The sequence below is a fragment of the Nicotiana attenuata genome, unplaced genomic scaffold, assembly GCF_001879085.1.
Source record: "Nicotiana attenuata strain UT unplaced genomic scaffold, NIATTr2, whole genome shotgun sequence".
Classification (NCBI taxonomy): Eukaryota; Viridiplantae; Streptophyta; class Magnoliopsida; order Solanales; family Solanaceae; genus Nicotiana; species Nicotiana attenuata.
This window is the reverse complement of record NW_017672693.1, coordinates 103,155-124,770: the sequence shown is the minus strand read 5'-3', so window position 1 is coordinate 124,770 and position 21,616 is coordinate 103,155. Positions and strand designations below refer to the sequence as shown.

At 38.1% G+C, this 21,616-nt stretch overlaps 2 protein-coding genes across 5 annotated transcripts; both read left to right on the top strand.

The window, feature by feature from the left end:
* Window positions 1–9,480: 9,480 nt before the first annotated feature.
* Window positions 9,481–16,743, top strand: LOC109214146 (uncharacterized protein At1g51745-like). Of its 4 annotated transcripts, none has more exons than XM_019378037.1 (5): window positions 9,481–9,592; window positions 10,131–10,412; window positions 12,473–13,401; window positions 14,968–15,192; window positions 15,295–16,743. In XM_019378037.1, the coding sequence occupies exons 2-5, from the start codon at window positions 10,222–10,224 to the stop codon at window positions 16,128–16,130; spliced, it is 2,181 nt and encodes a 726-aa protein (XP_019233582.1). In that variant the 5' UTR covers window positions 9,481–9,592; window positions 10,131–10,221; the 3' UTR covers window positions 16,131–16,743. The 4 variants fall into 4 exon arrangements, with proteins under 4 accessions (XP_019233582.1, XP_019233580.1, XP_019233581.1 ...); XM_019378035.1 differs by having other exon boundaries at window positions 10,110–10,412; XM_019378036.1 differs by lacking the exon at window positions 9,481–9,592 and adding an exon at window positions 9,599–9,789.
* A 697-nt stretch (window positions 16,744–17,440) lies between these two features.
* On the top strand, window positions 17,441–19,711 carry LOC109214148 (60S ribosomal protein L28-1-like). The gene is made up of 3 exons (XM_019378038.1): window positions 17,441–17,679; window positions 18,012–18,175; window positions 19,338–19,711. Exons 1-3 carry the CDS (start codon window positions 17,532–17,534, stop codon window positions 19,455–19,457), a joined length of 432 nt encoding a protein of 143 aa, XP_019233583.1. The 5' UTR covers window positions 17,441–17,531; the 3' UTR covers window positions 19,458–19,711.
* Window positions 19,712–21,616: the final 1,905 nt, after the last annotated feature.

The window sequence follows — 21,616 nt, the reverse complement described above, 5'->3', positions numbered from 1 at the left end:
CACCTAGACGAATAAACGAACGCTCAGCCAAAGAATTATAGAAAGACTTGATAGATGTATGGGGAATTATGAATGGCTTAATATTTTTCCGGATGCGTACATACAACATCTAACTAGAACACACTCCGACCATTGCCCATTCTATTAAATGGCACTCCAGCTGAATTTTTCATGCCCACAAAGGGACTGTGACAAGGCGATCCACTTTCCCCATACATATTTATACTATGCATGGAACACCTATCACGCCAAATACACACGGCGGTTGACTATAACAAATGGCTGCCTGTACAACTCTTACGTCGGGGACCCTATATTTTCCACCTATTTATTTGCCGATGATATAACTATAACATCAAAACTCACCTCCCAAAGTTTCCATGTTATTATTGACACTCTCACATCCTTTACATACCATTCAAGACAAAAAATTAGCTACGACAAATCAAAGATATTTTTCTCTAAAATACGACACCTATGGACAAGCAGTTTGTCCTAAATTCATTTAGTATGCGCGAGGGTACAAAATTTGGCAAATACTTAGGCTATTCTTTATTCAATCAAACACCCATCCAAAGTGACTACCAATTTATTCTAGATAACTTCAAAGCAAGGCTCGCAGGATGAAAAATTCATATGCTCAGTATAGCAGGAAGAAGTACTTTAATTAAGCATACCCTCAACGCATTACCAACACATGTAATGCAAATCATTCACCTGCCCCGTAACATTATTAACTTAATGAAAAAATATCAATGAAACTTTCTCTGTGGCACAACTCATCATAAAAAGAAACTTCACCACATCAAATGGACTACAATCCAACAACCTAAGGAGAATGTGGGATTGGGGATCCATAATTTAGCTCAAAAAAATAATGCTTTACTAGGCGCATTAGCATGGAGACTATTTTCATCTCCGAAGTCCTTATGGGCACCTATCCTTATTAATAAATATTCCTTACAAATCAATCACCAACTCTTTTCAAATATTCAGAAAGCAGTGACCTTAGGCTGGAAATTTTGCCAACAAGGAATAGTATGGCATGTGGCAAGTGGCCAGCATATTAGATTCTGGACGGAACCTTGGCTAGGACCGAATCTCATATTGAGAACACAAATACAAGGCCCGTTACCACATACTAACCAAAATTCCACTCTCTCAAGTTACTTAACACAACAACTAATTAACATCCACGACCTTCTCTTTGAATTACCACTCAATATAGAAAAACAATTGGAAAACGTATATGTAGAACCTCTACATAATCCACACACCTTGATAAAATTATATGGGGACTCACTCCACATGGAAAGTTCACTGTTAAGTCCATATACAAAAATTTAAATCAAAATCATGCAACTAGCAAGTTTAAGTGGATATGGGCTTTAACATTACCACAAAAAATCCAATACTTCTTGTGGTTAATTGGACATAATCGTCTACCAACAACTGCCTATCTACATAGACTCAACATCACCTCATCACCAATCTGTCCTCTTTGCCAACAACACAACGAAACCACTGCTCACATATTATTTAAATGCACACATGCCATAACCATATGGCATACTATAGGAATTATGCCCAACTTCAACACTCATGCAGATGATATTACCTCTCCCATCCAGGACATTTACACGCTCATCCACTCTAATATACCACCACCAACACACACCCCCTCTCACATACTCGTCCCTTTCACCCTCTGGCACATATGGAACTGCCGCAACAAACACATTTTCGAACATGTTAATATGCAAAACTCTTTTCAACAAATCATCTCTCCTGCTAATGAATATTACTATCTAATCCAAAAACAACAACCGCATATACAAATAAGGAGTCTCTACATCAAATGGGAACCACCTACTACTGACACTTTCAAACTTAATACGGATGGTTCCTTCGATACACATCCTCCTAGCTGTGGGATAGGAGGGGTATTCAGAAACCCCACAAGTGACTGGATCCTAGGATTCACTGGAAGCAGACCTACAGGAGACCCTACTTCAATGGAACTCTGCGCCTTACTCCAAGGCTTACAACTCGCATGGCAACGCAAACTCTTACCACTGGAAATCAATACCGACTCTACTGAGGTAATTTTTATGTTAATAAACAATAACATGCAACACTCATCACTATTCTCTGATTGCAGATACTTGCTACGACAACTGGGTAGCCCGCACATTATGCATACATACAGGGAGCAGAACAGCGTAGCGGATAGCTTAGCAAAATATGGAGCATCTATAAACCGAGGAACAACCTTGCAACTGCTACAGGAGCTGCCAACTTTTTTGGAAAAAGCATTGCATGCAGACTAACAAAGCACTATCTACTTAAGGAAAACATCTCTTGCGGCTCAGCCCGTTCCTCTTATTTTTTGTCTAGATGATCCATCTAATGAACGTACTTCTGTAGAACTAGATCAACCCTAGCAACACCATTTCCCTACATTTTCTTTTTGTAACCCGAGGGAAAATTGTATCAATACTCCTTGTAATGTAACAATTTTTTAATATAAAGCAATTTCGTCGCTTGGCCAAAAGAAAAAAGAGATTAGCTCCCTTTTTTTTTGGCAAGGAAAAAAAATCATCTAATAATTAGTGGTGGTAGTTAATTATTAAATTAAGAAACAAGTTATATTATAAGTATGAAAGTCCTCTTTGACAATAATAGTAATAGTGAAATAACAACAACAACAAATCCAATGTAATCTTACAAGTGGGGGTTGGGAAGGGTAGTATGTATGCACACCTTACCTCTACCTTCAAGAAGGCAAAAAGGTTGTTATCGAAAGACCCTCGGCTTAGGAAAGATAAAAGGAAGGCAGCAACAATCACACCAATTATAAACCCGAAGTAAAATACAAAGATACAAAATGAAAACTGAATATTATAATCAGAAGGAGGAATACGAAAATATATAAATAACGCTAACTCACGTACTAAAGCTACTATTACAAACAAGAACAACGCCAGGAGACCTATTCTAACCCTTTACTTTTATTCTCAACCTCCACACCTCCCTATCCATGGTCATGTTCTTAGTTGTGACGACCCAAAGGGTCATCACCTGGTTTCTCTTTCATTCCGTGCTTCCTAGGCCTTGAAAAACCTCATTTTTACTTGCCTCGATTTGCGTGCGCAGTCCGGCCGCGTAGCCGGATAGCTTAAATATGAATTTTGTGTAAAAATCCATGAATTTTGATATTAATATGATTAAAGTTGACTTTGGTCAACATTTTGAGTAAACGGACTCGGACCCGTGATTCGAAAGTCCCGAAGGGTCCGTAGAAAAATATGAGACTCGGGCATATACCCGGAGTCGAATTCCGAGGTCGAGAGCCCGAGAAATAAATTTTTCTGTGAAATTATTTTTTGAAATTAATATGGAAATTTGAAAAGGAAATTGATTAGAACGTGTTGGTATCGGGCTCGTATTTTGGTTCCGGCGTCCGGTACAGGTCTTATATGTGGTTTAAGCGCTTTCTCTGAAATTTGGTTGAAATCGGACGTCATTTGACCTGTTTCGAACCTAAATATCTAAAAATAAAAGTTTATGAAGTTTGATGAAAAAGTGATGATTTTGAGGTTTGATTCCTCATTTTTGATGTTATTTTGGCGATTTGATCGCACGGTTAAGTTCGTAGGATGTCGTTGAGTTAGTGTGTGTGATTGGTTAGGAGCCCCGAGGGCTCGGGAGTATTTCGGAGGTGTTTCGGAGTGGTTTTGGCCTTAGAAAAATTGCAGAAGTTTCAGTTCTGATGTTCTGGTATCCAGTTCTATGCGATCGCATAGGTAACATTGCGATCGCATAGAGTAATCCTTCAGGTGCCCCACATTTGTTCTATGCGATCGCATGGATCCATCTGCGATCGCATAAGCTTAGCCAGTTCCTTCAATGCGAACGCAATCCTTATTCCGCGTTCGCGTTTCATTAAGTCCAAACCTGGAATGCACAATCTTTTCTTCTATGCGTTCGCAACAGCCTTCCCGCGATCGCAATGACCAGCTTCCCCTTACCCTATGCGATCGCATAACCTTCTTCGCGATGGCATAGGGCATTTTTGCCCAGTGATTTTAAATACCCCAAAACAGAACAGTGACGGGATTTAGTCCATATTTCACACGAGTTCTTCTTCTCCACAGCTCTTGAGCGAATTTTTGAGCACTTCTTCACCAAAGCTTCTTGGGTAAGTAAATTACCACTCATTTCCTTCATCTTCCTTCATTAATTAATGAGTTTCTAAACCTAAATCATGTAATCTAGTGTTGAAATTGGGGGGAAAGGGTAGAGTTAGGGCTTTTCGATTTTCTTTGATTTAGACCTCGTTTTGGGGTCGAATTTGAAAACAAATTGTATATCCGGGCTCGTGGGGGAATGGGTAACATGGAATTGGTTCGAACCTCGTGTTTTGACCAAGCGGGCCCGGGGTCGATTTTTGGAATTTTGGGAAGAAAGCTTAGAAATTCATATTTAGGCATTGGGTTTAGTTTGTTTAGCTATTATTAATATTGTAAAGTCATTATTTCATAGATTTGCCCGAGTTGGAGCCAAATTCGAGGGGTAAAGCTATACTAGAGGCTTGAGTTGAGTTTGGAGCATTCGAGGTAAGTGTTTGGTCTAACTTTGGCTTGAGGGAATAGGAGTAGAGTATTGTTTGCTAATTGCTAAATGTGGAGTACGGTGTATAGGCATGGTGACGAGTATCTATACACCGGTGTCTAGCATGACCGTGAGTCCTTAGTTGTGCTTATTTGGAATTCTGTAGTGACTCTTCCTTGTCTAATTGATAGTTGTTATATAATGTGAACAGTATGAAGAGGAAATATGACTTGTAAACTCCTTGGAGCGTTGGCTCGAATTATGATTTGGTTAGGAAGTAAGAAGTGAACGAAGGAGAAAGAGATGTAATTATTCCCTTGCCGGGACGTGTAAGTTATTGTCGTTGCTCCCTTGCCGGGAACTAGCTGTTTACTTGTATTCTCCCTCGCCGGGATAGTTGAATTGATACTTGTTCCCTTGCCGGGAAACCATTTATATATTATGAAATGGGATCGTGTGGCACGCCGACCACTTATATATTATGAAATGGGATCGTGTGGCACGCCGACCACTTATATATTATGAAATGGGATCGTGTGGCACGCCGACCACTTATATATTATGAAATGGGATCGTGTGGCACGCCGACCACTTATATATCATGAAATGGGATCGTGTGGCACGCCGACCACGTATTCTGTGTTAGAAGAGATTAGTTGTAGTTTTCCTTATTTATTCCTACCATTCTATTTTATCTGTTATCCCCAAAAGCATGTTCCCCTCCCAGTCTTAATTATTACCTTCCGCTGTTATCTTTGTAGAGTTTGTATATATATATCTGCATAGGTTGATTGGTAGTCCTGTCTAGCCTCGTCACTACTTCGTCGGGGTTAGGCCAGGCACTTACCAGCACATGGGGTCGGTTGTGTTGATGCTACACTCTGTGCATCTTTTTGCACAGATCACAGTACCGGAGCAAGAGCTTTTGGACAGCAGTAGGAGCATTGGGAGTTGACTTTAGTCCAGGGATCCCCGAGGTAGCCTTGCTGACGTCCACATGGCCCGGAGTCTCTCTTATCCTTGTTTTTCGTTTGATTTCCTTTGTATCGGATTAGACAGTACTGTGTTTTTATTCAGACTTTGTATTTAGCATTCTGTAGAAGTTCGTGAGTTAGTGACAGCAGACCTGGGTAGAGATGTATTTGAGCTTCCGCACTTGGTTTCAGCTATTTATGTTTTGAGACTTCCGCTTTTGTATTAATTGTCTCGTCTTTCTTTATATTGTTGATGTTGTCAAGAGAGTTATTAAATTAATTGGCTTGCCTAGCTTCTATTAGTAGGCACCATCACGACTCCCGAAGGTGGGAAATCCGGGTCGTGACAAGTTGAACTGGAGCAACATCATATTTTGCTTAATCACCTCTCCCCAATACTTCTTTGGCCTACCAGTGAAAGAACAAATTGAAAATTGACTTTGAACGTAATATTTTTTGAATCAAATATGCTTTACCTTTCCTGTTCCTTTCGTATAATTTTACTTCAATTATGTTACTTGAATTAAATTTTGCAAAAATAATCAGGTATAAAACTTGTTTGGCTCAAAAACTAGTGTTCTAATCAGAAGTCAGTGGATGATTAATGGCTCAGATTTGAGTTCAACCACTAAGTGGGCGTTTGGACATAAGAATTGTAAAATTCCCAAAAAAAAAATGAAAATATTTTTCTAAGTGAAAATGGTATTTGAAAGTTAGAGTTGTGTTGGACATGAATATAATTTTGAGTCGGATCTGGTATGAACTCAGAAGCGGAATAAAGGAGAGTCTGGGTCCACCAGAGGAAGAGTACTTCTAGGCTTTCCAGGAATTGGAATTATTGAAGAAGCTCGAACCACTGACACAAGGATTTTCAGTCCTTTGCTCTAACCAGCTGAGCTACCTGAACCACTTTCCTAAAGTTTGTTTTCTTCATCGAATAGCGCCTTCATTGGATGTCAGATAAAAATGGGGGCTTCCAACTGAGATTCATGAAGAGAAGAGAGGACCCGACGTCACAACCTGTGTCGAGCCTATGAAAGATTATGCTGACCACGACCTATAGGAACCAAGCTATCTACCGCTTTTAACCTGTTTGCATGGGCTCGTGCATACATCGTTGATACAATAACGTTGTCATCGCTAGCTCTATCAATCTTTTGTATGCACTATTAAGAAGTAGTGGGAATTCTAAAGATTCCCCGGGGAAAAAATAGAGATGTCTCCTACGTTACCCATAATATATGGAAGTATCAACGTAATTTCATAGAGTCATTCGGTCTGTGTTTTGAAGTTTTGTGAGTGATATGAGTAAAATTTTTGAAAAATAGCTTTTTGGAGTTTTTAAAATATTTGAAAAATTTCAAAATTCATCTTCAATTAAAAATTGGAAATTTTATGGTCAAATACTAATTTCGAAAAAAGTGAAATTTTTTCGAAAAAAGTGAAAAAATTCTTACGTCCAAACGGGCTCTAAGACAGTCATCAATGCTTCACTCTCTGTTTGGATCATTGTTCCTCATCGTTTTATAATGTATTGTATTGTATTGTATCATTTTATGAATATAATGTTTGGATAGATTGTATTATTTGTTATTGTTAAATAATATTTTACTGTTTGGTTTGACTGTATCGTATTGTATTGCAACTGATAAGTTTACTAAAATACCCTAATTTGTTTAAATATTAAACTTATCAAAAATTATGCATAAAGATAATTTTGAAAAACAAAACAGAAGAAGGCAAAACACCTTAAGAAAGCAGAACAAAGGAGCGAGACAGAAGAAAGCAAAACAAATGAGCACAGCTAATTATAATTGGGTTAAAAGCAAATTAGGAGAAAAAAATCAAATAGAAGGCGGCAAAACACCTTTAATATTGGCGGCAGAAGTTTCAATCAAAGGAATAATTGGAACAAGGGTATCGAACTTCTTAATTGCATTATTGATTAGAAATGAATTTTCTAACATTTGACTACGTACCATTGAAGGATTTAGTCGCACACTTGAAATATAGCCCATAAAGTCATGGGAATGATTGGATAATTGGTTTATATGGATCCTTCCTGTGTGAAAGCACAGATAAAAATGACATTGCCAAATATTGACAAGGTAAAATTTCCATTTACTCATCAAAAGAAACGTCCCTTTTGAAGCCAGAATTGATTGATTCTATTTCGACTCTTCCTCAGAGAAAGACGATCAAACAATTCCCAATCATGGTCCTTGCGGATCGGATCATCAATATAATATACAAAAAGAAACTCCAGATCCATCTTTTCAGCTACGTCAAAGAGTCATTTCCACGCCACTGATGCTGGAGTTGTCGAAGCTTGGGCTGTCTACTATGGAATGAGGCTAGCATTGGAAGCTTTCTTTTACCGAATAGATGTGGAGACAGGCAGTGCAATGTGGGAGCCGTGCTCTAACAAGACCCGAGCCTAGCATTGAAAAAGCTAGCAAAAGGGCAGGCCCAGAGTCGGATTCGGCCAAATAAACAGAATGGCAAGCTTCATCCCATTAGTAAACCGGTTTGGTCCGATTTATCAGATTCTGATATTATTGACCGATTTGGGCGTATATGCAAAAATCTTTTTCATTATCCCCCGGAATTAGAAGAGTTAAGGAAGCAACTCAAAGAGTTACTTGAGTCCGGGCAGATTCGACCATCCAAAGCACCTTTTGGCTCCAAAAAAAAGACTTTATATCGAATAAAGTATATAGTTCGACTTTCTTGTGCTAGAACTTTAGCTCGGAAACACAAAAGTACTGTACGCACTTTTTTGCATCAGGTAACCATACATGAAGGGGGAATTGGGCGGATTTAGCAACTGCACCGACAAATAAGAGAACAGCACATAAAGTAACAGACGGATTCCTATTCAAAGAGTGCATAGCCGCATGGATAAGCTCACACTAACCCGTCAATTTGGGATCTAAATTCGAGATTTTCCTTGGGAGGTATCGGGAAGGATTTGGAATGGAATAATATCGATTCATACAGAAGAAAAGTCCCGGCTATTCACGGAACGTGAGAAGCAGATGATTAATCATTTGTTTCTATCCTACTGCAATAATTCTTGCTAAGAAGAATGCCCATGTTGTGGTAATTCCACCCAGAAGGTAATGGGTTACTCCTACAGCACGCCCTTGTATAATGCTCAAGGCAGTTATCATAGGGAGCATATTTAGAATATCTATAAAAAAGATTTTATGCTTGTTTCTTTCTCTTGTTTGAGACAAGTGGTGAATCTAGAATATTGTAGGGTCCTATCAACTTGTTCCAACCTAGGATAATAAGCTCATGAGCTTGGTCTTACTTCACCGTCGAGAAAGGAAAGAAGACTTCCATCTCCAAGTTTAACTTGAAAAAAAATAAAGTAGGTTATAGGTTGGAGATTTGGAGTTAAAATAGAAAAAAAGTTAAAGAGTAAAATAGAATTATGGAGTAATAAGTTAGGGCATAATTGGAAAGAAAAATAGGAAACAATCCCACCACACTAAATCGGTTGTTTCAAAAAAGGGGATTTTTTATTTTTCCGGAACAATGGATTCAAAACAAACACTCTTTTGAGATAACAATAAAATACGATACAATGTGGAACAACCATCCAAACAAAATGTTAGTTAAGGGCTAAAGTAACAATTTACTCACCTCACATGGGAAGTTATTGCAATTATGATAAAATAGAGGGCACGTTTTCTCGATCAATAGCGGGGCCCACGAAGAGATACACAGTAAAGAGGTGTATAGTAGATATCTTAGCGTACTTCCTGTCATGCTGAATCATAGTAACACTTTTTTTTTCCCTTTTCTGTTTATTATTATCACCTCTGCCCCCAAACTCCAAAAATAAATTACGAAATATTAATCCACAGAAGAAAAAAAAAAAAAAAAACACAAAACTCTCTCTCTCTCTCTCTCGCTCTCTCTCGTTTGTGTGTGCGTGCGAAGACGGTTCTCTCTCTTTCTCTCTGTTTTGGAAATAAAGGAAGATACTCAAAAGGGTACGTTGTATCCTTTTTATTTTTGTTGGTAGAGAGAAGCCACTCTTTTCTACTACCATTCTTCATCAACTTCTCCTCTGCGGCGAACACCTCACTCTCCTTTTTCTTGTACTCTTTCGCTGGAACTAAAATATCAATGTTCTCCAGAGTGAAACAAGAAAAAACAGAAGGACTTTAAAATCCAAATAAATAGGGAGGTGGGTTTTGCTTATTGTACATATAGTTTTGGAAAAAAATGAGGGGAAACAATCCTATTCATAACCGAAGTTTTTTTTCCGTTGTTATTTTTTTCAGATAGATCTATCTGTCTCTCGCATAAACCCTTCAATCTGTTTTGTTTTGTTGTTCTTTCCTTGTGTTTTTTTTTCTTTTGGAGATTTTTTTTTTAATGTTTTGTATACTTTGGGCTTTTTTGTTGCATGTGAGGGTTTAATTTTTTTAATGAAAAATCCGTTAATTTAAACTGTTTTTTGTTTGTTCTGTGGTTTAAAAAGCTATGTGAATTTTTTGATGACAGGAAAAGAGGTGATTTTTGTAGGGTTTTTTGGATGCTTAGGAGGAATGCTGTGGATTGACTGAATTTGGGGATTTTTTTTAACTATTTTATCCCTGCATTCTTTGAAGAGGAAATGGGGAGTTCGGGTGAGTCAAGTGCCAAAGCCATTGATGCGTCGGTGGGTGGGCTGGTGTGGGTCCGCAGACGAAATGGGTCGTGGTGGCCTGGTCGGATTTTGGGCCCAGATGAGTTACCTCAGAGTTGTTCTGTTTCACCAAGATCAGGCACTCCCGTTAAGCTCCTTGGCAGAGAAGATGCCAGTGTGTAAGTTCTTGTTTTCACTGCCTTTGTCTTGTTTATTTATCTTTTTTTATTTTAATTATAACTGTGGTGTTGTGGCCCGCTTCCGCTGTTGTCTCCGCTGGGGGATTTGAACCTCACACCTCATGGTCGTAACCCTCTTCACTAACCACCAGGCCACACCCTTGGGTGCATTATTTATTTATCTTAGTAATGTGGTATTCCTTCAAGTATGAGACTTTCTCCTTGCTATTTGTTTGAAGAGGAGATGGTTAGCAGTCTCTCGCATTAATCCTAATACTAGTGCCCACTCCTAAACTTGTAAAAATTGGATTAAAAAGACATCAGATTCCTCTGCGGAGCTAGGTTGATGCTTTACGGGCTTAGGATTTGGATAGGATCATAGGAATATGCAAAAACCTTAAAAGACAAATAATATGGATCAGAAAGAGTAAAATTTTGACGATGAAGTAAAATTAAAATGAATGGAGAATTTCGTGTTGTAGAGTTGGTTGCAGGGAAGGAGTTGGCGAGTGTGTGGTTCATTCATTCCTGTAGCTGCTAAGGTTCCTCGTGCACAGAAGTCGCATAGTTAGAGATTTGTAGTGTCTGTTTTGGAACAAAAAATATTAGACGTAATGTGTGTCAATTTACTTTCCACCTATAATAGAACTAAGCTAACGAACCTAATTACCATGTCGTGAAACAAGAAATTGTGGGAACTACTTCTGACAATTAAAATATGAAACCTACAGAATAGCTTACGGTTAGGTCTTACCGATTCTTGTGTAGAGGCGTTCCGACTTTTGGATGTTAGGCAACTCCATCTGCTTCTATTACTTAATGTTCTAGTATTTCAATTTAGCTTTCTTATGGTACTTTCTTTGCTGTGAACGGTCTATACTGCTTATGCCATTTATGTGGTACGTACAACAGTTTTTGGCTTTGAAAAGTTTAATGTAAGCCGTGCGATCGAGATTATCAGGTGTTTATTGGCTATTGTCAAGTAACAATGTTGATTTTTGACTTTTGCTAGCGTTGTAAGCGGTTTGTCATATCTGTATGTGACGTGCAGGATCTTATTTGGCAATATGGGGAGGAATCTTCCTTCTTTTTTTGATGAAGTAATGAGTTTTATAGAAAAAGGCATCAAGAAGATGCAAGAAGTACAAGAGAGAGGGAAAGAGTCAGCTTTGATACCAAAAAAAAAAAAAAAAAACTAGGCTAAAGCAAAAGAGCTTGACAAAATCCAAAAAGTTAATATGGCAATCTACGGGGGGATAAATACTGCCAACTAAATAACTAAAAGGAGACATCTAGCCTTAAGTGTCTGTGTTTGAGTTGATATCCCATCAAAACGTCTGTGCTCCCTTTTTGTCCAGACACATTAAAAGATACAAGCAGGTGTCATCTTTTCCAAAAGAAAAGAATATTCGAATTTTTGAGCAGGAGATGCTTCCCGGTCTTTCCTCTCTGATGGCTTTATCAACTTTCCAACCAGACCAGCATTCATATGGGGAATCTTCCTTCTATTGGTAAAGGTTGAGTTATCAAGCTAGCTAAGATTACTATATGTTCCCTAATTGTGGTTCTACCTCAGTGGCATCATGGACTGAAGTCATTCAGAGCCATTTTTACTTCTGATTGTTTCTGTTGCAGAATCCAGTTCTACATGTTCCTCGCAAATTAAAACTGGTTCAAGTGTCTCAAAGTTCTTGTTGGATACTAAAAGCATCTTAGTCCTTTTTGTAGTTGCACCCGTTTCTCCCGGTTACAGAGACATTACCTTCCTTGCTAATTATTGGGCTGCCAAGAAAAGTTGACATTAGTTTCCTTGCTATCATTTAACCTGCTAATACTTCCGCAGTGCAGATATATGGTGTTCCTTTTCACTCATGTGTTTTACTTTCTCTTATAGCAGTATTTGTCATCTTTGTTTTCTTTAATATGGACTTGTTTTTTTCTTTCTCGTCCCATTTTTGCCCTTCCTATTTAAGGAGTGTACCAACTGTGGAATTGAATATTTTCCTTTTCCTTTTACCTCGATTCTTGATAAAAAGGTCTAGTAATTGCTGCTGTTTCAGGGACTGGTATAATCTTGAAAAATCTAAACGGGTGAAAGCCTTTCGTTGTGGGGAGTATGATGAATGTATTGAGAAAGCTAAGGCTGCTGCTGCTAACTCTTCAAGAAAGGCTGTCAAATATGCTCGAAGAGAGGATGCCATTATTCATGCTCTAGAGATTGAAAGTGCTCGTCTCGGGAAAGACCATCCAAATTTTTTCTCAAGAATAGATAAAGAAGATGGAGAGCATCATACCATGGAAGACTCACATACTTCATCTAATCCCCATGAAGATGGTAATGATTTAGATGAGGAACTGACTAGTTCTGAAGATAATTCAAATTCTGCTCAAGAATTATCTCAATCTGGTGTATCATTTGAGGCGCCAAATCATGTAATTGCTTCTAATGAGCAACCTGTGTGTGGGAGACGGAGGAGAACACCAAATGACTCAGAGGATGATGGAACTGAGGGAAGTAAGCGCATGAAAGGACTTGATGACCTGGGGATGGGTGTGGTGTCATCTCTGAAAAGGAAGAGATCTCAGGTGGCACATGTTCATGATTTTTTAAAGAGAAAGAACCGTCGCCGACCCTTGACAAAGGTTTTGGAGAGTACAGCAATGGTGTCTGTTCCTATAATGTGTGAACAACTTCCTAGTCCAACTGGCTCTACTCTCGCAGGGGTGTCTGAAAGCAAAGTTCATGGGTTACAATCTATAGAGTCTGGGAAAAGTTCCCCGGCTGTACTCAATAACGACACAGATAATATCTCAGTTACTTGTGGGAATGGGAAACCATTTGATGTATTTGGCTACGCTCATGATTCTTCCCTTTTTAAATGCAAACAGAAAGAGAGTGAAATTTCCGGTATTTTGGGGTTGTCTGAGAATGGCTCTTCTGACAGGTTGTTTGATGTGCCTTTAGTTACAGAAGAGAAGCATTCTGCAGGTATTCATGTGCATTAGCAGAAATTTGTTTGCATTGTACTGTTTAAAATTTCATTGTAGTAGCAGTGTTATTAAAGGTTCATTTGAGGTGCGCTTAGCACTCAGTTAAAGCTAGGTTGTCCATTTGGCAAGCTTAGGTGGTGCTATAGTGTAGGCGTGAAGGTTCTAAGACATGTGCCTCGATTCCAATGGGTCTGTCTTTAAGTGGATGATACTAAACAATAAATATATTTGGCTAAAACGTGGTTTAGAACCTTGGAATCTTAGGGTGGATAACGTCTATGCATACTGCGTAATATGGTTTAGAAGGTTTATATGCAATAGGATTTCCCTTCCCTTTGGTTATGGAAGACCCAAAACTAATGTTCTCCAGGTCTCATGGAAGCCCCATTGGCCTTTGTTCTTAGGCATAAGACACGACTTAGTTTAAGTGATCTGAAGTGGCAGATTTTGGGTGTTGTAGTTTTGGTGAATCATTCCTCTTAACTTCGCAGTTGGTTTGCATTATAAGAGTTTTAACTTAGAGTCTCTCATACTTCCAGTTTTCTTCTCTACTTCATATTGGGGTTTGTGGCTGAGTTCGGCAGATTAATTAGTAGAAGCACTCATTTCTGTCTCACGTTTTATCATGACACTGTAATGTGTTATATACAAAACCTGATACACCAGCCTCCGCATGTCTTGGACTTCTCAGATCTCACTCTAGAAAAATTTCTAAACTCTCATTGTTGAACTTGGATTAAGGACTTATTTTCTAATGCAACTGTTCCCAAAAAAAAAAAAAAAACTTTTCTTTTGATTTGTATTGAGGATTCCTTTTCAGTGGGAGAACTTGTCATGACCTAAGTTGCTCGGACACGGGTGCGGGTGTGCACCCGTATCTAGATGTCGGATCCTTCGAGATGTAAATTCTAAGATTCGGGGACACGGATCCTAGTATGGATACGGACGGGTGCGGGGATCCGACTAAAAATATAAAAAATATCTTTAAATTATGATAAATTTTGTGGAATACTTAAGTATAACTTGTAAAGTGTGGATTTCTTTTTATTCTCAAGTTATAGATAAGTAAAGGATTGATTTCTTAGATAAGGTATGATATTTTCTTCAAATTTATCCTAGTTTTGGTTCTGATTTTGGGAATCAAATTGTATCTCGTGTCGAATATTTCCGTCCATTGTGGTCAATGTACCCAAAATTGTTTGACCAGATCCGATACGGATCCCATACCCACACCCATACTAGTGTCGTGTCGACACGGGTGCGGCACCTAAATTGCCATGTCGGAGCAACTTAGGTCATGACACTTCTTTGTACGTAAATTTGTCTTCAATTTCTTCTCTTATCAACGTTATGGGTTTCTAGTAGCTTTTTCACCAATGATTTCTGAAGAAGTTATATTAAAAAAGCTTTTCTTCCGCTGTTTATTGTTCCTTTTTCTGGTTTTTTATTTCTGATTTAACATGGTTGCTCTTCTCCTGTCTGATCTATCTATGTCTGCCTTTTCCCCAATAGATTGTTGTTCTTGTTATTTGTGTATGCTGATGTTCTTTATTTCTCCACGCAGGCTTGTCTCCTATAATGTCTTGTACATCTCAGAAGGCTCAAGGTGGTGTTGGGCCACAGCCTAGCCAGGGCAGCCAAGTTGAAGCTATGTCGTTTGGGAGTGAGGAGCTTGATGACTCAGACTCTATTAGTTCTGGTAGTGACGATTTCCAATGTTTCAGCCAGAGGATGGAGAAAGGAACTTCAAAGTGGCAGTTGAAAGGAAAGAGGAATTCGAGGCAGACAAGTAAGATTACAAAGAAAGATTCTGTAAAACACAGAGACTTAAAAGATGAATCAAATGTATATTTGACTGCTATGGATCTTGATGCATTCCCTCTTTCTCCAGGTCGGAAAGTTGGTTGCTATAATACTGGTGGTTCCCATGCTTCAGAGAGTTTGACATATCGTTTAAAGTCGAGACCAGCAACAACTACGCCTCAGTCCGAAACAAGATCCATAGTGGATGAGTTGCGAGGTTGGGGCAGGAATGTTTCTCTCAGAGAGGCTCGTATGAAGGGGCCAACAGCTGAGCTGCTAGCTCCCCAGAGGTTGCTACCCTATCGCCAGTCTCGATATACAGTTAACCCCAAGTATGAGTCATCAGATTTTTCTCTTAGGCACCACATAGCTGATTCTTCACTGTATGATGTTAAACTTGAGGTCAAAGCCGGCTATCGTCCACAGCATGTTCCATATATCTCTCTAATGAGCAAATTGACTGGTCAGCCTATCATAGGTCACCCTCTCACAGTTGAAGTCTTGGATGATGGCTTTTGTGATAATCTGCTAGTCAGTGGATCTGAGTGCTATAGCAGCAGCTATGACTTGGATGAGGATCACAGTGAGAACAGCTCAGCTTTGCAAGGTGCAGATATGGATTATGAATCCAAGCCAAGTTTGGCGGCCAGGATATCGACTAGGCATCACATGGTGCAACCTCGTGGTTCACCAACTAAGTCACCCAAGACGAGGAAAAACGGCCTCCTTTCAAAGAAGATTAGAAAATTGTCTTCCTTAACTGGTTCTCACCAACAAAATAAAGAGAATAAACCTGTAGTAGAGAAGCTTAAAGGCCCTGCAGTAGCTTGTGTCCCCCTGAAAATAGTGTTCAGTAGGATAAATGAAGCATTAAATAGCTCAGTACGACCTGCCCACCGTTCTATTATACCAAGCATCGGTTGAATGATGCTCCATTGACCGGAAAGGCCAGAGTAGTGGACTATGAGGATTTGTTCTGTAGGAATTGTGATTTTTAGCAGCCCAGTCTGGGTTCTCGAGTTGAATCATTTTTGTACAATAACAGGGTGCGATCACCATTGTGGAAAATGTGTTGCTGGGGGAACTCTGCTGATTGGCTGCTTTGTCTGGTGTATATAATGTAACGTTAGTTGAGGTGTAAAAATGGTGGTCTGATTAGGATTGGTTCAATTTTTCGACTTTGATTTAGAGGGTTAATGACTTTATGCTTTTTATATTTATGGTACAGATTGCACTGGCTACTTCAGTGCATCATTTAAAATCTCTTCCCCGTCTATTTATTTTGTATTTTGAGACGTTTAGAACTGAGCCTCATTTTTGAGAATGAAAAAGTGCGGAGCTTCTGGCACATGAGATCCTAGTCTGTTGTAGAAAGAGGAATTTCAAGTGTTGGGAAGGGACATTCTCACTGCAAGAAGCAGTGTCACTTCTATGTGGTGAGATGGTCATGTTATGATATTTGTATGTAACACATGGAATTCAGTTTTGGATCAACTGGAACTTCTTTAAATTTATTGTGAATTTACTTGCGTCGCTAGATTGCGTGTGATAATGTTAGTAATGTGTAGCTGCATTGCAATTGCGTATGATAGTATTAGTAATGTGTTGCAATTGCAAAGGAGAAATGCGTTTGATTTTGAGAACCAGGTTTTGTAGTTGTAATTTCACGATGGTATCCATATCTCTTTGGCAGTAGAAACTGCAGCAAAATCTTAGAGTTTATATATAGATAACCTTTTATCCCCCTAGACATCCAAAATTGTATAAGGAGGGCTACAATTTTTTTAGTTCGCTATACCAAACAAAATAAAGTAAATCATTGATTCACACTTTCAAACAAATTAAAAATAATAAATTTATATTAGATTCTCTTAAATAGGCATGGCAAGTGTTACATATACAATTCCTCCTCCTACCTTTTTTTTTTATTAATATAAAATAATTAAAGAATTGGTCATCATAAATGACCTTATGTTTGGACTAAATTAATTTTCTCTCGAGAGCGTTTACGCGTGAAAGAAAAAATAAAAAAGATAGAGAAAAGATCACTTCTAGCCGCCGAAATTATTTATAAATAGTATAACAAAAGTATATAGTAAAATTTATATATTTGTATATATAGCGGCTATACAGTGTCAAGAGAAAATGGGCCATTTCCGTAAATTGAAATTGTTCAGGCCCGTCCAATTCCTGGCCTAAGGGCTTTTAGATGCCAATATATAATGCAAAATTTACACACTTTTGCGATCTTAAGCTCACAACATCTTCCTCTAGCCGCCGTCAAAGCAAAACCCTAGGAACCCCATCTGCTCTCAGTTAGTGGAAATGACAACAGTTCCAGGGCAACTAGTATGGGAGATCGTGAAGAAAAACAACTCCTTTTTGGTTAAGGAGTTCGGTAATGGTACCGCCGGTGTTGTTTTCAGCAAAGAACCTAACAATCTTTACAACCTTCACTCTTACAAACACTCTGGTTAGTCCCCTTACATTTCTACCTCTTAAAATTGTCTATTTGCTTTTATATATATATATCAGGATTTTGTTTCGTTGATTCCAATCCGTTAAAATTGTCTATTGATTGTTGGTTTACATGCAATTTGTCATATGTCGTTCGAATGTTATTTAGGATTTTCTAAGTGTACACACTTGGTTTTTAATTAAAGTTGAGGTCTGTCATGTTTGGTAGTGTTTTTAATTGTGGAAAGGTTTGCTTAGTTTACACCTTGTTCGTATGGTTGTTGCATATTTGAATTGTGTTCAATTAAGGTGAACTGAATTTTGTTTTATGGTATTATGATTGTTAAGGCCTAGCAAACAAGAAAACTGTGACTATCCAGGCTGAGGGGAAAGATAAGTCTGTGTTGCTTGCTACATCGAAGACCAAGAAGCAAAACAAGCCTTCAACTTTGCTGAACAAATCTGTGATGAAGAAGGAATTCCGCAGAATGGCCAAGGCTGTAACCAACCAGGTTGGTTTCCCTTGATTATTTGCTATGTAATTGTTTGTAGATAAACAACATTATGGTGAATTTGTATCCTTGCAGTGTTTATCATCAAATCAAATTTCGGTAGCTTCTCTACTTTTGTGCTTACTCAAAATTTTATGTGGTCAGTGCTTGTAACTACCATTTGTTTGGTTGCCTTTGAGTCTTTGACTATGTCATTATGACATGTTGATAATGGGTTATTGTTGTCTTCTTCCTATGTTATGATCTTAATATTGGCTCATTTTAAGGAGCCAATCCCTTAGTTACAGAGATGTATTAGGATTTCTCACCTTCATAATTTTGAGGTTAAACTTTTCTCCAGAATCTGTCATTGTCCTTTTTATTAAGGTTAAGGGTTTTATGTGTTTGGACTTTGGATTGCTTTTTATTTTGATTATTTAGAGTCTACACCCTTGAATTAATATAAGTCGTTGATAATAGTCACATTTGAAGTAATGGTTGGTTAGCTTTGAGAATTAGTTATCTTTTTTATATAGTGCCTGGTGGACTATTTTGGTTATTTGAAGTGATCGGAGGAGTAGTCCAAACCAAATAGGTTGTCAGGGTCTATATTTGGAATAAAGACAGTAGTACTACATTGTGATGAGTTGCTATTGTTCTCTTGCATTTGCCTTTGCATTTTTCTTTGGAGATATATTTAAAAGGTTAATTTATCAGGGTTTTCCCATTGGCACATCTCTTTTGCATTATGCCTTCTGATGTGTTAGTTGCTAGTTCTCAGTTCTTGCTGCATTCCAAGGTTTTCTGGAGATTACTTCTGGTGAATACTTCTGAATACTAATATTGATGTCCTGTTAAATAATGTAGTAGTTGCTTTGTTTGAAGTAATAGTTGGTTGTTAGCTTTGAGAATTAGTTCTTTTGTCAAGGATCCATATGCGGAGTGCACATGAATCATTTTGAATGAGTTGTTGTTATTCTTTCCCATTTGCCTTCAATTTTCTTGGGAGATACTTGTAATATTTTATCTGCCAAGGTTTTTCTCATTGTTATGTCTGTCACATTATGTTTTTTTCTCCTATTTTCTAGTCTGTTCTTACTGTATTGCATGAGTTAGCTTTGCAAAGGTTAGTTCTATTTTCGCTATTTTTGTATTAAGATATTTAACATAGCTAATTATACAGGTTGCAGACAACTACTACAGGCCAGATCTGAAGAAGGCAGCCCTTGCAAGGCTGGCTGCCGTGAACAGGAGTCTCAAGGTTGCCAAGTCAGGTGTTAAGAAGAAGAACAGGCAGGCTTAAGACTTCATGCTAGGAGATGCTATGTTGTGTGACTTGCAACACATGGTCCTTTAAGTACAACCAAAGTTTTGTGTTTGAATTTTATCTTATATTTCTTTCTGAGGTAGCTATTGGCAAAAACAATGTTTTCTCTAGTCGTGACTCTTGAGCAAATATTGGCATCCTTTATCAGTTTAAAAAGATCATTTACGTTAATGTATGGTGTCTTGCACTTGGGGCTTTATAAATGCACATTACTATCTTTTGCGTGGTTATATTTATTTGTTGCATCTTTTATAATTTTTTACAGGCGCTTAAATAAAAATAGTTAAGTTGCAGGTTTTAAACCTATATGTTATAGTACATGTGATAAAGCCCCAAATTTGTGAATATGAAATATTCATTGAGCTTGCTTGGGGTTGAAAGAATCCAACTTCTGTTGCCCTTTGATAAAATGACTCCGATTGGTAAACTATCAGAATCATGTCTTGATAAAGTGAATGTAGGGTGAATGTTTGATGCCAGTATTCTCTCACGCTGTTTGTTTAAATTAAAAGGATGGGCAGGCTAAGCAAATGATATCGTCATTCTGCAGAAAATCGAGAAGGTCGCGGCGAGGGCCTAATTTTTTTTTTCCTATAGATCTTATTCTGTTTTTTATGGTCTTGACTTTGGGATTATGTTATAAAGTGATTGATTTGTTTATGGCAAGGGATGGCAAATGGGGCGGTGTTGGTGCAGGGCGGGTTTAAGACATTCTTTACAAACTGATGCGGGGCGGGTTGCAGGTTTTTGCGGGTTTAGACAAGTTTTTTTTTTTTTTAAAATTTCTTTTAAAAAAAAAAAAAGACATATCAACCATTAATTATCTTTGGTTTATGCAGGAAAATTTCCATTTTGTGCAATAACTGCTACAAAATTTTAATGTACACGTGAATCTATTACACCTACATACATAGCTACCTACTATCTCTGGTTCGAATAAATATGTTCAAACTTAGGCACAAAAGGAGAAGTAAATGCAATATTCTCTATAAGAAAGGTGGCAGTGTGCATTTAATATTCCAAAGGATATGAGTAATAATAGAGGAACATCAAGCAATAAATAGAAATAAATGACATTAGTGTTAATAAGGAGAATGATTCACCCAATATTGAAGGAGGTGGATTATTCTTGTTTCTGACAGTGATGAATGACAGATAAATCCTAGATATTGGAACTATTCTCGGATCTGATGGAAAAGTATGGAATAATGGATGGTAGAATCTTAGTAAAAAGTTAGTGTTTGTATCTTTTCTAGAGAGTTTTCTTCTCAAAAGTGTTCTTATCCAATGAAAATTATAGTGGTTGTATCTTTTCTAGAGTCTTCTTCTCAAAAAGTGTTCTTATCCAATGAAAATTATATTCCCTATCCCCTTATCTCGTTTTCTATTTATATGAGACATATGCCTAATCAACTCTAATAGTACAAGTGCGGAGAATATTCAATGGAATATTCTTTTTAGTATCTTATTACAAAACTAGCCGTTAGTACTCTATCCTTGGTGCTCGACCTCGACCATCGTTAATTGCTCGACCACGAGTCCCGCTGTTTACTAGTCGACCTCGGCCGCATCCTCATTATGCTAAGTTCCCTTAGGGTAAATTTTGGCCTATATAGTTAGTCCCTCCGCTTATTGATGCCGACCCTGGAGGACCTCGATGAGCGGACTCTGTTAGTTGTGCTTGAGAAGTTTAGGCGAACAGGTCGGGTAGTTGCGTTTCAGACGAGGTAGCAACGTGGCCTTTCATGAGCTTCAACCTTAGGTCACGTTGATTCAGAGTGACATCATGACATCATGCGTCATTATTACGCGTTTTCCCGATGCTTTGCATCGTTTCCCGTGCCTCTGCCGTTTCGATACCTGAACTGGGTAATGACTGTTTTCTTTCTTGATATTGATGCCTGAATTCATATAAATAGGGATATGAAACCCTGTGCCTTATTCTTTGCACTCTTAGATATTGAATCCTTGTGTTTTCTTCTTCCTTCTTCATTCAGAGTTCTTGCTCTCGTTATCTTTACTCCCGTATTCTTGCTTTCACTGATTCTGATAACTTCTGCTACTCACAACTCTTCTGTGCTTACATATTCTCTATATATAAACAAAGATGGTTAACGTGTCTTCTAGTTTTGGGG

What these genes read in the sequence shown, in the direction of transcription:
- LOC109214148 (XM_019378038.1), top strand. Translation starts at nt 17,532, where the DNA reads ATGACAACAGTTCCAGGGCAACTAGTATGGGAGATCGTGAAGAAAAAC. An exon ending in TCACTCTTACAAACACTCTG is followed by an intron (nt 17,680 to 18,011) that starts GTTAGTCCCCTT and finishes ATGATTGTTAAG; the next exon opens with GCCTAGCAAACAAGAAAACT. An exon ending in CCAAGGCTGTAACCAACCAG is followed by an intron (nt 18,176 to 19,337) that starts GTTGGTTTCCCT and finishes CTAATTATACAG; the next exon opens with GTTGCAGACAACTACTACAG.
- LOC109214146 (XM_019378037.1), top strand. Translation starts at nt 10,222, where the DNA reads ATGGGGAGTTCGGGTGAGTCAAGTGCCAAAGCCATTGATGCGTCGGTG. An exon ending in GGCAGAGAAGATGCCAGTGT is followed by an intron (nt 10,413 to 12,472) that starts GTAAGTTCTTGT and finishes CTGCTGTTTCAG; the next exon opens with GGACTGGTATAATCTTGAAA. An exon ending in GAGGAATTCGAGGCAGACAA is followed by an intron (nt 15,193 to 15,294) that starts GTAAGATTACAA and finishes CTCTTTCTCCAG; the next exon opens with GTCGGAAAGTTGGTTGCTAT.